Source organism: Ptychodera flava, chromosome 8 (genome assembly GCF_041260155.1).
Source record: "Ptychodera flava strain L36383 chromosome 8, AS_Pfla_20210202, whole genome shotgun sequence".
Classification (NCBI taxonomy): domain Eukaryota; kingdom Metazoa; phylum Hemichordata; class Enteropneusta; family Ptychoderidae; genus Ptychodera; species Ptychodera flava.
Window position 1 is genome coordinate 15,563,705 of NC_091935.1, and position 18,384 is coordinate 15,582,088.

Consider the following 18,384-nt stretch of genomic DNA (forward strand, 5'->3'; position numbering starts at 1 on the left):
TGAGAGACCACAAAGAGGAAAGTGTGATGCAATGAAAGGTCTTATTACAAATACAGTACTGTTGAAATTGCAACACAGTGGTAATAATGACAACATTACGATCACATTTCCATTTCATAAAGACATCTATATTATTAGTGACTAAAAAAATTATACAAATCAGTAAATTAACAATCCACTCAAAGCAAGGCTTTTTATCTATTAGATATGTTTTCAGTACTTGTAGTACGTACTCTGGGCTTTCTGTAAACATACACAAATGTGTCAAAATGTTCTATCTACCCTTCTCATCCAATTGTAAACCCACACAGATAAGAAAATATTCAGATCTCTAGCTGATAAAATAGAAAGTCAAGCAGTGCAATTACTTATCATCCAAATCTCCATGACAACCATGGACAGACAAACACTTTCTCAGAACAAAAATTGCTAAAATTTACAAAACCATGGAATTATGCTTCACTTTTACACCTTTTAAAGGGTATTTCTTAATTTCATAAAATAATTTTGGGTCAAGTACTGCATCTCTACATGGTGGCAGTAATTTGAATTACAAATTTAAATTCACATCAATTGCAATATTGCAACCGGCCTTATGAGGTAACTGTCATGATGTTGGGACATTACGGGAAGGCTACATTAACTTAGGAATACCCGACTTCCCTATGAGGATCAATTTCACAGACCTGCCTTTCCTACAATGGCACTACAATGGCACCAGCTGGATTAGATAAACATAACAATGGAACATTCACACCTTGGGATTAAAAGTCTTCTGTTTGTCACCCAAGTTGGTCAGACAAGAACTCGGGTTTCAGGTACCATGCAAGTTATGCAGTCTTCCCCTAGGGATAAGAGTACAACCTAAAATTGCTTTTCAGATTAATTCAGTCAGAAATTTACATTGCTCTATCTGGAATTCAGTGCCATGCCCACCCAATGCTTCACTGGTGTACAAATATCAATTTGGCCCAGCTAAGTATGGGAAGATCACTAATGGGCTACTATGCATTCTTCCTGTTTTAAAACTTTGCATTGAGCAAAAAGTACCCCTGTACGGTACAGAAATAGGAAACGTTATGCCACCCATATTGCTGTTAATGAATGATCAAGCATGGGTATAGACATATGTGAAATTCCTACAAGCTGTGAGTGTACATCTCCGATAGACCATCTCTGTTCTACAGTTTTGTAGGGCTTTCAGAGGGCCTCGGCAGTTCCTTCCACAACAGCCAACCTAACTTTCAACATATCGTACAGAATCACCAGTACATCACATGCATTGCCACCACTGTGGGATTGATGAATTTCCTAAAGCTTTAACAGATAATTTCATGAAATGCCTCACTCTGTGCAAAGGCTAGAGAATATGATTCGACTCATCCAAAATTTCAAGGTCACATTGATATCACTTCTTTCATCGACCATAAACTTGCATGCAGAGATGAAAAGTCATATCAGCACAGTCCTGCATCCTCCAAAGCCTTATCTCAATTTCAAAATTTATAGAAACATTTTCATGAAATAGCTTTTTCATTTATCATACGGTATGTTTGTCACCGACAAACACAGATAAAAAGTCTGACAGAGTCACTTAATTGTTGGACGCAAATCCACTGATGAGATATGCACATATTCTGTATTTGCTGTTGGTCATTGTAAGTATAATAATACCCATGGGAATGGAATTATAGGGGAATTATTCACCATAATTTGCAAAAAGACATTCTGCATTGCACATTTCATAGAATCCATAATATTCAAGTTACAGTTAACCATTCATTATTAACATGGCTTGATTCCAGATTAATAATTCAACATGTTACAACTATCAAAATGGTTAATTACGAACCATACTTTGACCGTCTGTGCCTGAATTGTGAAATGCTGACAAAGTCTTAAAAGTTGACAGGAAATGAGTCACCATTTTTACACAGAGAACACTGTTCACAACCTGGCAACAAGACTTGTGCAGTGCCAATGGCTAAAATACTGTAACTTATCTGATCGCCAGAATATTGTTTGCAACTACCGCATTTTTTCAAACGATCTGTGGCAATCATGAATTCATTAAAATAGACCAATATCTGCTGTCAAGGTTGAGAGTCTACCACGGATAATGTAACACAGCTTCTGTTTTCAGACTGGTATCTCTGCTGAGTTTCGACACCCATGAGTAAAGTTCAGTAAAATTTTTTAAAAGGCCACTTGGCATATTCAGAAATCCATGGCCTTTACAAATATGTGGTTACAAGAATCATATTACCATACCAAAAAATAAACATTAATTATAAATCATTTCATATCAAGCTTGATGCCAATTAATATCAGCAATTCACTCAGAAAAAACAGTGGTGGTTTTTAAAATGCATTCAATAGCATTTTTGTTTTTTTCAATGTTGAACACCAGTATGTATGTATTTCTTCATAACTACATATTGTGACCACTTCCTGAGATTTTCCATCTCTGCTCTAACACCATGTAATCCATGGAACAGAGCTGTATACACATTGACCAGGAACAGAGTTTGTAGGTCATAACTACTGTAATCTCATACCTGTAGTTTTCAGTCACAACACAGATGATGTTCATGTTTTTAAACAAAAGAACTAGTAATTCAGACTAGGTATATGTTGATGCTCTTGAAAAAAAATCACAAAAAGAGGATAAATACTTGGAAATTTGTCATCTGATGTTTTTTTGATATCAGGTTGACTGAGCAGAACCATGACTTGTTCTGCATATTTGTGTTTGACAAGGAAACTATGAAAGTACACCTCGCGAAATTCTATGAAATTTACACATTCTGTATAAAAACACAAAAGCATATCAGTTAACAATTAACGCTTGTTTTCTCTTGACCATCACAATACAATGTCATCTAATAGAGCTTTCATATTACTTGTATGACTGCATAGCATCGTGGATATTCTCAAGATGGCTGCCTTTATGAAATGAAGGCGAGTATTCTTTGCAATGACATATATAGATGTAAGTATTTGTTTCTGTATTCTGGTATTTTGTATGGAGATTTAACACATTAAGAAAGCACATACTTTCTTAAGTAAGCACTCACCTTCTCAAGAAAGCGCTCACCTCCTTGACAAAGCTATTAACTGTATGGTACTTTCTGAAAGGCAATTCAAGTCAACTAGGTTCAACTTAGGGAGCACGTTAATTAATTTGAACAGAAATCTTGTTCAAAGTTTTGATCACCATAAATGTACCATCCATGTAATTTCACAGCCAGCTGGGCCAAACACTATCCTAGGGTTAATTGAGGTCAATGGATCAAGCCAGCAGTGGCTGCTTCTAGTGTAAACAAATCAATGCCAGGCTTGATAGGGCCATGTAGTACACGGCTGTCATGCCATTCATACCACATACTGCTTTGGTAGAAAGGTCACAACACAATGACGTGTCTCACTATCACTGGGCTTGATTCACCCCTAAATTAAACATAGAAATGGACGCTCCTATTGTTTGACGTTGATGGGCATCATCCATTTCCACTGACAATGAGACCATAGCATGTCTGTTCATAATGTTTACTTTTTTGTCAGATTCAACTCATCTGCTGATGCGTTCAAGTATGTGGACAAACTGAAAGCAATAATATTCAGTATATAAAAATTGAATTTGAATGTGACAAATTTTATAGGAATAAAAACTTTGTCACAACCATTATAATTGAGCATCAATGTCCCCTTAAAAACCAAAATACTGAATCTGAAGAAAATTACAACCAGTAAAAATTTGATAAACTAAGAAATATTGTGCATCCATACACTAGTCTATTTGCAATCACAATCATAAAGCCTTTTTCTTTCAATAAAATTATTTTCACTGTGTTTATACTGCTTACCAATTGCAAGAATGTTTTCCAAAATTTCCCAAACCCTGTCCTATGTATGAAAGAGCTGAAAAAATAAGTTTCTTGCCTTAAATGTTTTTAATCAATTTTCGAAATTCATGGAAGTAGCATACAACAATTTCTGCTCTTTGGCAAATTATTGCTTTTGTCGATTTTGAAAACATTCTCAGCTACAGTTCAAGACCCATAGTCTTCACAATGTCATGTACACTGACATGAGCCACTGCTGTAACCGACCGAATGTCACAGTAAAGACATCACTTCATGGATATGTATTTTGAGTCAGGTTGTTAAATTTTCACACCCTGGCGAATCAAACAGACAAATTTAAACAACAGATAATGTTAACAGGAATAATTTTCACCCCATGGTTCTTCCGCATCTTTGAGAGCGATACATACTTTTTTATATATCAAAAGCTTCCATTACACACGTAGCTCTTTCAAATTCTTAATCTCAGGTAATTGCACCGTGCTATGATGGCACAATCCCTGGTTACCTTTGTTCATAACTCTTTCATTCAGAGAGTTTCTCTCAACTGGATCACCTTACAGAAATCATAAAATCTATAATCTGCATAAAAACTTCCGCAAAATAACTTTACAGCGTAAAAGATGTGTGGCTGATCTGAAAACACTTTTGTTTTGCTTTACTTTTGGAATTCTTCCTGTTATTCTAAAAATCCTCCACCAGTTAATTATTGTATTGTAGATATAGAGACCATCTTTACACTTGATCAGTCGTAGATAATGCTGAGAGAACTGCCAGAACATGTCACTCAATGGAATAGTTATACTTAAAGAAATACTCATGAAAATCTTGGATTCTTTCATATGACTCATGATTGGTAATTTATGCAAACGAAATTTCAGATGACCTTTAGCTGCTTGTCAATATTAATTGAATGTATCATGTACTTTTTGAGAAGATTACTGACACCATAACTGGTAACAACTGGGATTTTAGAACTGCAAATAGCAGAATTTCACCTTGATTCAAGAAATGAGGAGACAATCTTTCATCAGATTTGACGGTGAATCTTAAACTTTCAAAAGTGTTAGTAATCATTTAGAAAATGTGAAATAAAATTACACCTTGAAATTGCAATAAATTAAACCCAGTATTCCCTCAGATTAGCATGTTTACTTTTTAGGTTTTTCTTGTTCTTTTCCAGGTGTCTGGGCAGCAGGCTTGGGCTGTGGTGGTGCCTGTTTGGCAGCTTGCTGAGCTTGCCCAGCCTGTGCTGCGGGTTTCTTTTGCTCCGGAGTGGGTTGTGGTACCTTGGGTTGTTGTGCTGGCTTTGGTTTAGGTGGTTGCTGTTGTTGTTGCTGTGCCTGGGGTTTCGCCTGGGGTGGTTGCTGCGTCTGGGGTTTTGCCTGGGGGTCTCAGGTTTCTTGGCTTGTTGTTGGGCGGCTGCAGGTGGTGCCGCTTGCTTCTTGGGAACCTGTTGCTGTTTCTTCTGCTGCTCAGCTGCAGCTGCTGGTGCGGGTGCAGCCTTCTGCTGTGGAATAGCCGCCTTAGGAGGATAAGGCAGGTTGAAGGCAGGTCTGCGGGAGCTCTCCAGGTACACAGCAATCTTTGGTCTGGCTTTGAACTTGCTGTAGAATGCACTAAGTTTGGGATGATTTTCCAGGATGTTGATTGGAGCAACCCCGGCAATCTTCACCTGGGCCAGCTCGATATGAACGTCAATGATGTTGAAGACCAGGAAGTCAACCCAGGTCAGTCTTTCACTGGCAAAGAATGCTTTGTCCTGGATGTGACAAAATCAAGAAACAAAGTATGGTCGATTCATTATGCTCAAAAATTTCAAGACAGTTGATTTGTCAACAGATGTCATGTTGTGTTTAATTAATTTTAAAGGTGACTTGACCAAAATGATAAAAATCAGAATTTACATTTTTCAGGTTATTGTCTGTAGCGTGTCAGTGTTAGATATTTCAAATATAGTACAGTGTTTGTGATAAAGTCCGTGTCAACAACTATAGGTAAAAGGTGCACATGGTAGTTGTGGCTTACGGAGTGATACACAATTGTGGCCAATAGTAAGGGGTTGGGTAGGTGTGGTTTAAAGAATGCTGACCAGTAGATACACAAGGTAGGTGTGGCTTCTTGAATGTTTCAAAACTGTGGCTAATAGAACAAATAAGAAGGTGTGGCCCATAACTTGCCAAACTGTTTTGGCAAACAGATGTACTAGGTAGGTGTGGATTGTAGAATGCTTTACCACTGTGGCATATAGATGTATTAGGTAGGTGTGGCTTACAGAGTGGAAACAGCCAATAGAAAAGATGCTGAACTGCAATGACCAAAATTTGAACCAATCGAAATTCTGGGAAAGTGAAATGGGATTGTGTGATAAATTCTACCACTGAATCAGTAAAGAGTCAAAGAAATGATAATGTGAGTGTACCTTTGCCTCAAGGCATGGTGCAATCTTTTCCAAGTATCCCAACCACACCGATGCTGTATCTTTGAGGTAATCGTTGCGGGACTTGATAGTGAATTCTGGATCATAGACTACTTTACCAAACTTCTGTGCAATATCCTCTGAAATCAAAGAAACACAACCATCATAAGTTTACTTCAACATAATTCTCTTGTAAGTTAAATTTATTCCTGAAAGCTATGAAGTCACTTAAATTTTGCATGTCATCATGAGGATTACCACTCATACACAAGTTTGAAGTCTTTACCAGGCCTATCACTTCCCAATCTGCCAAGTCCCTATAAAAGTAGTACAGAGCTCAGCCAAAACCGACACATGCTGGTTAAGTCATTTATATCATGTTTTACAGTGTCTACATTTCCCAGGGCCTTCAAATATTCAAATCTTTTTAAAATGCAACCTGTGGAACATGTTATGCCTCACTATTTTTAACCAGTACAATCCGATGATGAAACATGAACTTGGCAGTATAAGGGTTAAACACTAGCAATATTGAAAAGGATCAGCAACAACAGAGACCAAATAATTTATTCCTACTTTTGCAACAATTTTGATGCACAATTTTTTTCAGGATCTCTGATAACACCTATGCACCTCAATCACAGAGACCCATTTATTTCAGTCGGGGTCAGAATCATCCATGAAAGACCAGAAGGGATCTCAAACTAGATTCTTCCACATTGCACAAATTTCTGCCGATGACGGTCCTTTGCTTCAGTCAGTATCCAGTTCCCTGACATCTTGCAACTGCCTTTTTTCAAAACGTTTTGCATACCCTTTTCAGTGCACTCTTTCACTATTGGTGGCTACTGTGAGTTGAAAATGTTAAAACTTCTAAGGGAACAGAAGAAAATCCCTGTATTTTTGTACCTGAAACTATATTTACAAATACCAATTGGTAAAATGTGATGTTCTGTAATATGTTATGTTGCCAATACAATGTCCATATTCAGCCCAGAAAACCTACACTATGGACTCACTTTACTACCAGTTGAAACTTCAAAACATGTAACACGATCTAAACTGCTGCAGATACACTTATTCTGGAACAAATGAAAAATGATTTTTGTAATTTAAAATTAAAAGTTGACTAACCTACGGCGAGGGCTACTGCCTCACAGAAGTGTAGATCTTCACAGTTGCATTCCATGCCTGTAGATCTGCCGATGTAGTGAGTAATGGCTTGACTCTGTACCATTTGAACACCACTTGACGTAGTGATAGCAGGCACTGTTTCAAGAATAACATAGACAGACATTCAACTCAAAGACCAACATGAATTGATGTTGATAAAATTCCCTGAGACTTGGAGATGCTTTGTGTAACATATTGGATGTGGGATTCACCAAAATCTACTTTGGACAAGCAAAAAATATAAATATCCACCTAAGTAATACATCCTTTTTTATTTCCGACACTGTTTTTCTAACATTTTCAAAACATTTCTTGAATTCACCACATTTTTATTAAAATTTTGAGTCATAGTGAGCTAAAAGAAAATAAATTAAAGACAAGTTACAGAGCTCCCCTATTTTGCCATGGGTTTCACGAAACTTGCATATTTTATTCTGGCCTTGCTTATCAATATATTTTGAATTTATGCACATGAATTTACATAGTTGGATGGGAGTTATCTCAGTCATCTATGCATTGATATCTTCAGATCACTAGGTATCGACACAGACCAAATAAATGTACGGTAAACATTGACAAGGATGAGGGACATGTGTCACCTCCATATGGCATGTCTTTTACTGAAAATGGCAGAATTACTGAATGTAAGGACACAGAACAGGTTTTGACATGACAATTAGTCTCTGGATAATCTTGATGTCATTTGAATTTCATCAATGTCACTTACAATATGACACAGACATTATGAGATTGTGAAACTAGACTTTGAAAGATAAAGCGGATGAAAACCAGTGTGTTGCAATGCGTCCCATTCACCTAAATGACTGCTTTGTTCAAGTTTACAGTCACTGCAGTGATATTTTAAACTCACTGGTACCGCCAGGTTATTTTCAATAACAGATACAACATTTTGATTAAAATGATTACCCAATTTATCATGGAATTCCAACACCCAGTGTATCCTGTTTTTTTCATGGGGTCAGCGGGTTAGCTATGATGTGCTTGAAGAAAGTGTAAAGTTTATCTGCAGTATGTTACAAGGTGACCTTTCTTGACTACTGAACTCTATGTCAAAAGCTGACCTTTCTTGACTACTGAATTCTCTTTTTGAGAATTCACCTGTTCATCCTGATACCCAGTAAACAGGTCAACAAACGCTATTGAACACAATGGGCTTGGGCCAAACTATGGCTGTGAAGGGGTTAAAGTGGCTGTCGATATGGATGCATACATGGAAGTGTGATGTTTCACAGTCTCAGACATAGATAGGTCATGAGTGATGGCACTCAACTGTCCCAGACAGACAGACACCCGTGACACTAAAAATGGACCAGTAATTGAAGGTGATTGAGGCAGTATTTCACTGGCTTGATGACCTCTGTGGGGGGAAATAGGGCTGCATAACCTCTACAGTCTAATGTGAATATGAATAGAAAGCTGAGATCAAGCTGTCCAATTCTTGCATTCTATCTTTCACTCAGTTACACTGCGTACACGTCATAACAGTACATACAAACATGGTTTCTCACTATTCTACCTTGCAGACAACATTACTCAGTTGTAGGCAAGCATTGATTTTTTTCAATTCTTCATATTTTCAATACTGGTACTTAAATATCTTTACACTTTCAAGTGCATGACGTCTCTGATCAGACGCAATCTAGGGACTTATAAAACCTGTGAATTTCTCTCAACATACCCTGTCCAAATGTGTAAAGTCCTTCCTCGATTCCCTTGGCCTTGGCCTCTGGCCAGGTGTCTTTGGTGAAGCCCGTCTCATTATAGAAAATCTTGGCCTCCTCCAGAATCATGCGGATGGGTTCCCCTCTCCCTCTGGCAGCAAAGTAATGCAGGGTAACATTTCCAATTGCAGGCACCGGAGCACACCCTGGTTTTCCATACACTATTTCAGTAGTTTTCCTGCGTTCATAAGAAAACACACATTACCATCAGTTGCTCAACTCTTCCATGATGAAAATTTTTACGGTAGTAAAACTATATAACAACCCAGGGGATACAAATTCACTAATTTAATCACTACTTACACAAAATAGTATAAAATAACTCCAGTCACATAAATATTGAATTTCATACAGTAAGTTGACTGTGGTAGGCTGCAATAGCTCATAATATAAATCTCCACTATGCAAAAGTATTTCAAATAGGGAAGCAAGCTGAATTCACTGATCAAATCTTACAAATACTAAATTGTGATCGAGATTTCAGTGAAATAAATTCAACAGAAGCCACTGCTTCTAACATATTCTTAACTTTCTGTTGGCGAGTAGCTTAATTCTTTCAACTGGTAGCATGTCTAAGGTTACAATATTTTAGATGATTAATAAAACATATTTCTGTCATGATGTTCTTTATATCAACATATGATATTCTCCCCAAAACTGTCTCTAGGATTGTTCTGAATAAAATAAATATGAAATGTTTCATATTTTCCACTGAAAATACATTACACTTCAAACTAGATATGTGCACTGTTTCAACTCTCTGAACCTCGTGACTTCATATCAGAAGAGAGATGAAATGTGAATCTCACTTGTATGCACAAAATTTACAATCATTCCTTTTATACATTTTCTACAACAGAAAACCTCATCACAGCTGTTGAGTTGTGGTATCCGTTTTTAATCTAATACTATATGTAGTCCAGCAGGCCCAATCTAATATATCAAGCATGATTTTTAAATAGAATATCTTGCCTAGAGGGTATGGTCAGACAGCATCTCAGTGTGATATGTAAATACAACATTCACCTCCAGGACAATCTACTGTAATTAGTGGGCAGAGCTTGGAAGGGAGGGATTTCAATTTGATGATGTTTATTAATGAGAGCTGACTCTCTTTGTGTATCTATGATATTTGACCTATGTAACCAACAAACTCTGGTATAAACTGACCGTTTCTGTGAAATAATTAGATCTCTTCAGAGAAATGTGCAGTTTTTAATACTCTGATGGATAAATTATACCTATTCTACTTTACGGAGTTTGTCGTTTCAAAGCTGTCAAACTTTTGATGCAAAGTTTTATGCACAAAGTGTAATTTTAGGAAATTATCCGCACTGCAAAATTTTGGTACAATTTCTGTACTGGACACCAGAACAAATCAGCAAGTTATGGACTTTGAACATTCGTGTATGTTAATGTACCAGGATCTGAGAACCGAATATTAACTAAGTTTTGGTACATGCAGAGGTCAGTGTTTGAGATTGGAAACAAAATGTCACAAAGGTTTACATATTTTTTTGGTATTTTGTTCCTGATATATGGACTAGGAGAAGCTTTACAAGCTTAAAACCAGAATAAAGGAGAAACTAACAGACAGTATGACAACAAACCATTCTGATAACAGCTGATAACATTTCACCCTGTTAACTCTTATAGTAAAAACTTTTGTGGTTAAAATATTTAGTATGTGGAGGAGTAGAGAGGAAGAATTGCACCTCTCATTGAAAAGCAAACAAAAATCTCACAAATACTGCACAGGAGTGAGAATTGTGTTTTAAATTCTTTGGTCTGTCAATTAGCTATTGAATCAGAAACAACTCTAAAACCATCACTACGTGTAAAACCTTAAATGTCTGATCGAAGGAAAATGACTTACAGGTAGAACCATTTGATTTTTTTGAGGGGAGGGGGAGAGGAGAGGAAATGGGCATGGCAGCAATGTTTTATCTGTCAATGTCACTGCTAATGCTTTTGACTATTGTCAGTCAACTTTTTTCTCAGATCATTACTAACAGGGTCAAATTATTTTTTCCTTCTTCACATACTGACAGTTTTTTAAATCCTCCACCCTCTACCCAATTGGAAATCAAATGGTTCTCCTCTGATGTTTTACATATCTCAGGAAGATAACTTTCACAGTTTGGTTGACATGAATAGAGAACTAACACTGCATGGACTAATAGGTGAAACCCACAACTTGAATGAACCACCATCCAAACAAAACCGTGTCCACAAACGTGTAGAGAAATATATGTATTTCCATCTGTTTGTACACATTGGTTTGCTTGTCCAGTCATCATGTGATCGTTTGGGCATATTGATTCTGCAGAACACACAGGGATGTAGAAAATGTTGGTTACAGGTGGCAAAAATAAAAGTACAGGTGGTTACAAGTAGTGTATGTGCATATAAAGTTTGTGCAAAATGTCCTGAGTTTTTACTAAAACTAAATTTTCACAGCCGGCAAATTTTAGCTGACAGCGTTGTTTTTGCAGGCTGCCAGCTACTTTCTACATCCCTGAACACACCACATCCTATATTCCAGCATAGAACCATTGGTATCTGATCAAACTAACAGAATTTGAAAATTATCACATGGTACATTGCATTCTGGGAAGGCCATTGACAAGCCATATCACGTGCTTCTTGATTGCTGGAAGACATGGTGAACGATGGAGGCCTACATTTACACAAGTCAAATTATCTTGATCCTGGTGTAAAAGTCTCTATCTTCATAAAACACTTTATTCTTGCATTTTGAAAAGCAAGAAAAAGTACGATTCTGAACAAAATGAAAAAATCGAAGCATCTGAAACATATGTTAATGTACTGATTGATTTTCGAAAAGTCCCTACTTTGAGTGTTTCTTGACAACCATGTATAATTTCACAAAAATTCTACATATTTTGTTTTGGGCTTGGTATAACAAAGTCTTGTGTAATTTTTAACTTTATATGAGATTTTGACAAATTTCCCTGGGGACAATATTTAACAAATTGGCATATAAAATCTACATGTGGAGATGGATTGCACTACAATGAGAATATTTACAAATTTTCTGAAATTGTTCAAACAGATATACATGAAGGGTTGGGCAACACATGGTGGGGGTTAAAGGTCAAATAATGATAAAAAGCCACCCTTCAGAACACATATTTTCATCCTTAGAAAAACCAGACCTGAGATAATAATTAAACACTGTTTAAAGCAGTAAAATACGTCCTTGTTGAGCTTTGCATACCATTATAGTATAGTACTTCGATGAATACAGCCAACTTGATCCAAAAATTTAAGGCTCAGCAGAGCCATGGCAACTGTCCTAATCTAAGTTAAATATTGAATTTAGCATACATCAGATAAATTTGCTAACAATGAAAAATTTGAAATGTTGCAATATTTTAAGTTGCATTTGACCTATGTGTACACGTTACTCTAAAAAATATTCTTACATTATTGTACAATTAACAGTAGAGGTTTAAGAAATTGGAAAATTAATCAAGTGTAGTATTCTTTCAGAAAAATAAAATTTTCTCTGATACAGAAGGGAAGCCTTACAACATAATTTTTTTTCAAGATGCAAGTTTAATCATAATTTTCAAGCCCCATGCAGCAAATTTTCTTTTAAATATTTTTTTTTCAGCTGAGCACATTAATGAAACCTTACAATCTGTCTTTCAGAAATTTATTTGACAAGGATGAGTCTGTATAGCGTTAGGGACAGCTGTTATGAATGTGAAAACAACATATGGTATGAGTATTCCATGATGAAATAATTTTATGTGCACATGTACACACTACTCTGCTTCGACATAAAAGACAAGTGTTGTCATCATGAAACAATGTTTTCAGTGGAATTTCAATGGGGATGGGGTTTGCAGTCGACAAGTTGTACATGATATATCTACGATGACCTTCATGGCTTACAGTATCATGCAAATTTATGAGTAACTGAGTGGGAGCTTGTTAAAAAACTTCTCAAAAGGATCACAAATTTAGGATGTTACTTGACACAGAAACATATTTCCAACACGACCCTGTTGCTGTCATGGATAGGTCATTCTTGCACGAAAAAATGTATTGATCTGTGATGAACTGCCCAGTGATGTACAGACAAGAAACTACTAAAAGTCTGCCAAATGTTATGATAAGGGACATGATTTTGGACTTATACGTCCGTCTTCGTCATAGTAAGTGTTCATTGCCATGGTTACTGGGGGCCGAAAATTCCAATAGAAGGTATTTCCGGATCTTGGAATTCAGCTATCAATGTACTTCGGGTCCTGGGAGTCCTTTCCATATATTGGCCCCTTGGAAAGACAGCATGCAACAACGGACCAACAGCATTTGGTGTTTTTAACCTCAAAATTCTGTTGCGTAACATTATCGACTGAGGTGACAGACGCTACAAACGGTTGCCAGACAGGCTATTCACCATAGAAGGTCGTCTGGTCGGGGGTAATGACCACGCCTCCCCCCGTCCACCATGCACCACTGAACGGGCATGCAAACGTGTGCATACGTGGTACACGGTTGGTTCACGGCTACAGTACAGTTCAATGCACGCTATGAAATGTAACTTGCTAGTTTAGAATTACTTGTCTTCGGTAGCGACCAGCATTCTTGCTGAAACACACTAGCAATATAAATGATTAAATTGAGAAGTAACCTGAGCAAGAACGGTCCATGTCCCGTGTAGTATACAACAGCTAAGGCAGCGGCCAGCACCACAGCAAACTGCAGAAAGTCGGACATCTTGGAAAGAAGCTTTACAAAGGGATACCGTCATGAGAGGGCGCTTGATCAAAGCTTGCGGCTCCGGCTGCGCTCCCTCATACAGGGTAGATAGCTGGGGGGGGGGGGGGGGGGGGGGGGAGCGCAAGTCGGCTCACTTACGCAAATATTTTAAATTAATATTGGGGTGCAAAGTCACTCATTTCACTGATACGCTACTGTCCTTACACACACTTTATCAGCTGCAACGTATATTACAGCGCTGTAAAAACTCATGGCACCAAGCACAGGTGCTTAAATCAACCAGTGATCGCGAAGTCTCCTGTAGGCCTAAACGTACATTATGTACGTTTACAGGAGACTTCGCGATCACTGGTTGATTTAAGCACCTGTGGCACCAAGCTCCTTACGGTCATAATTCTAAGATGGATTTTTTTATATCTAGGGCCTACACTTTAAAAATCGACGGAGCAACCCGGTAGTCCGATTGCCGCATTACTGTTGCCCACAACTTTTCCCGACGATTTTTTTTTTTGGGGGGGGGGGGGGCGGGGGTCGGTCGACCAATCACACAAAATAGACGGGGAAAGTTGTGGGCTGTAAAGAACGTTGTTGCAACTCGTCCGAGCAATGTCTCCGATGCCAGTCAACACAACGTCACAAAATCCGATAGCGACAAACTGCCCGTAGGTTATACCGGGGAGGTTATAACTATTAACTCATACATACACTGGAAGGACTAACAAAAGATTATGGTGACTTATACTCTTTGTAATACTTGAAAGTTTTGATCTGTAGGCCGATTTGAGTATTGATACTTCGGATGGAGTAATATGCGCGTTCACAGTCACTCACACACACGCACACATGAGATTTGGTTCGAGCATGGTTTAACACTCTAGGTGGGTAGAGAAACCGTGGTTTGAAGGACAAGGAAACCCTACTCTTTTCTTCTTCTTCTCTTCATTAATAAATTAAGGAAGCGCAAGAGTCGAAACGACGGCGTTATAATTTTAACTTTAAAAAACACACACAAGCGACTTATTGCTGACAGAGCTAAAATTTAAACTGCCGACAGCTTTTTTTTTTTCATACAGTAAAACGTTTCAAACCTTCTGAAAAGTGATCGACTACCACGCATACATACCGTTACCACGGTTACCTCTGACATCTAGTAAGTGCAAATTTGCATCAGAATTGTTTAAAGGGAAACATTCGTCGGAACTGCGCCTGTGCGAGTTTCTTGTTTACAAACAATGCATTTCTTGCACGATATCTAGATGTAACCCATCATCATAGCTGCAACGTTTAAATTATACGATGTAGATTATGACAAACATGTTTTAACTTTCATCAATCACCATGGTACCTTAATTGGATACAGTGTTTACTTTGGTCGTATGGGTCCCATACGACCTTTGAGCGCAGTTCTGACGATTGTATTCCTTTAACATCGCTTCAATTTCACACTTTGCAAGAATGTGACAAAAACATTAATTACTGTATACATACAAATAAGCTTAGAATCTATTCATTCGTTTCAGTATATTATACAAATAACTTTTAATCAGTTTCTTTCTACAAGACTGCCGACACCACTTTTTCATCCTACAAAAGCACATGACATTTGCATTTTTCTATATTTTCGCTTTCGTCCAGGTAGCATATCGGCTTCGTCATTGATGTACTCCTTCACAGGCCGGTGCTACAGAGGGACTATGACTGTGCTTTATAGTCTATTTGAAAGCTTGTGTGAATTTACTGTAAATTTACGCAGTCTTGCCAGCTGTAACAACTGCAGTACAATCTTTTAAAAAGGTTTCATTTTTCTTAGTTTGAATTTCATACCTGTGAGATGCATGGACACATGTTAAAACGTGTCAAACTAACGTACCACGCACATTATTCTTATCGTTATTTTCTACTGCTTTAGCGACCGTGAGATATGCTGGTGATATGATGAACTATAGACATTCAAATGCCGATATAGGAGAAGATGCTTTGACATACCCGGGTTAGAAATGAATTTTGTAACCACAATGACAGTGTCATAAGGAGTCACAAGTGTCAACAGTTTTTAGAAGTACATTAATTTGCTCGTTGTCGGCAAAAGTTCAATTTATATCTCGATCTTCGACCCAGAAACCGCATTCTTGTCGACTGTTATAATTAGCCACTATACTGTGTTCATATTTACGTAAAGAAAACTGAATATTCGTTATCGGTTCATCTTTGCGTCATCGCGACAGACAACGCTCAAAGTTCCTCATGCATTTGGCAGGCTGCTGGTAAAACGTACATTGCATTACAGACGTATACTTAAACATTTCAAATTATGTTGGAGGTTACATCACTGTAAAGTCTGAAAAACAATAAAGATATGCTACTGTCCTTACACACACTTTATCAGCTGCAACGTATATTAAAAACTCATGGCACAAAGCTCCTTACGGTCATAATTCTAAGATGGATTTTTTTATATTTAGGGGCCTACATTTTAAAAATTAGGGGCCTACATTTTAAAAATCGACGGAGCAACCCAGTAGTCGATTGCCGCATTACTGTTGCCCACAACTTTTCCCGACGATTTGGGGGGGGGGGGGGCGGGGGGTCGGTCGACCAATCACACAAAATAGACGGGGAAAGTTGTGGGCTGTAAAGAACGTTGTTGCAACTCGTCCGAGCAATGTCTCCGATGCCAGTCAACACAACGTCACAAAATTCGATAGCGACAAACTGCCCGTAGGTTATACCGGGAGGTTGTAACTATTAACTCATGCATACACTGGAAGGACTGAACAAAAAATTATTGTGACTTATACTCTTTGTAATACTTGAAAGTTTTGATCTGTTGGCCGATTTGAGTATTGATAGTTCGGATGGAGTAATATGTGCGTTCACAGTCACACACACACACATGAGATTTGGTTCGAGCATGGTTTAATACTCTAGGTGGGTAGAGAAACCGTGGTTTGAAGGACATGGAAAAACCGACTCTTTCTCCTTCTTCTTCTTCTTCATTAATAAATTAAGGAAGCGCAAGAGTCGATACTACCGAGTTATAGTTTTAACTTTAAAAAGACAACACACACAAGCGACTTATTGCTGACAGAGCTAAAATTTAAACTGCCGACAGCTTTTTTTCATGCAGTAAAACGTTTCAAACTTCTGAAAAGTGATCGACTACCACGCATACATACCGTTACCACGGTTACCTTGACATCTAGTAAGTGCAAATTTACATCAGAATTATTTAAAGGGAAACATTCGTCGGAACTGCGCCTGTGCGAGTTCTTGTTTACAAACAATGCATTTCTTGCACGATATCTAGATGTAACCCATCATCATAGCTGCAACGTTTAAATTATACGATGTAGATTATGACAAACATGTTTTAACTTTCATCAATCACCATGGTACCTTAATTGGATACAGTGTTTACTTTGGTCGTATGGGTCCCATACGACCTTTGAGCGCAGTTCTGACGATTGTATTCCTTTAACATCGCTTCAATTTCACACTTTGCAAGAATGTGACAAAAACATTAATTAATGTATACATACAAATAAGCTTAGAATCTATTCGTTCGTTTCAGTATATTATACAAATAACTTTTAATCAGTTTCTTTAATTTCTACAAGACTGCCGACACCACTTTTTCATCCTACAAAAGCACATGACATTTGCATTTGCTTTAGTCTATTTGAAAGCTTGTGTAAATTTACTGTAAAGTTACGCAGTGTTACCAGCTGTAACAACTGCAGTACAATCTTTTAAAAAGGTTTCATTTTTCTTAGTTTGAATTTCATACCTGTGAGATGCATGGACGCATGTTAAAACGTGTCAAACTTACGTACCACGCACATTATTCTTATCGTTATTTTCTACTGCTTTAGCGACCGTGAGATATGTTGGTGATATGATGAACTATAGACATTCAAATGCCGATATAGGAGAAGATGCGTTGACATACTCGGGCTAGAAATGAATTGTGTAACCACAATGACAGTGTCACAAGGAGTCACTAGTGTCAACAGTTTTAATTTTGCTCATTGTCGGCAAAAGTTCAATTTACATCTCGATCTTCGACCCAGAAACCGCATTCTTGTCGACTGTTATAATTAGCCACTATACTGTGTTCATATTTACGTAAAGAAAACTGAATATTCGTTATCGGTTCGTCATCTTTGCGTCATCGCGACAGACAACGCTCAAAGTTCCTCATGCGTTTGGCATTTGGCACGCTGCTGGTATAAAACGTACATTGTATTGCATGCAAATTATGTTGGAGGTTACATCACTGTAAAGTCTGAAAAACAATAAAGATATACTTCTAAACAGGAATGATATGTTAGTATAACCCTCCAGCACAAAAGAATTCAACATAATTTTGTAGTTTTGACCAAACATCACAGTCAAAGTCTGCGTATTTTATCGATGTCAACAAGTGACT

General features: G+C 37.6%; 1 protein-coding gene across 1 annotated transcript; it reads right to left on the reverse strand.

The window, feature by feature from the left end:
- Positions 1–106: 106 nt before the first annotated feature.
- On the reverse strand, positions 107–13,991 carry LOC139138610 (uncharacterized). The gene is made up of 5 exons (XM_070707049.1): positions 13,867–13,991; positions 9,158–9,378; positions 7,420–7,554; positions 6,289–6,425; positions 107–5,628 (listed from the first exon to the last, which is right to left on the reverse strand). Exons 1-5 carry the CDS (start codon positions 13,950–13,952, stop codon positions 4,987–4,989), a joined length of 1,221 nt encoding a protein of 406 aa, XP_070563150.1. The 5' UTR covers positions 13,953–13,991; the 3' UTR covers positions 107–4,986.
- Positions 13,992–18,384: the final 4,393 nt, after the last annotated feature.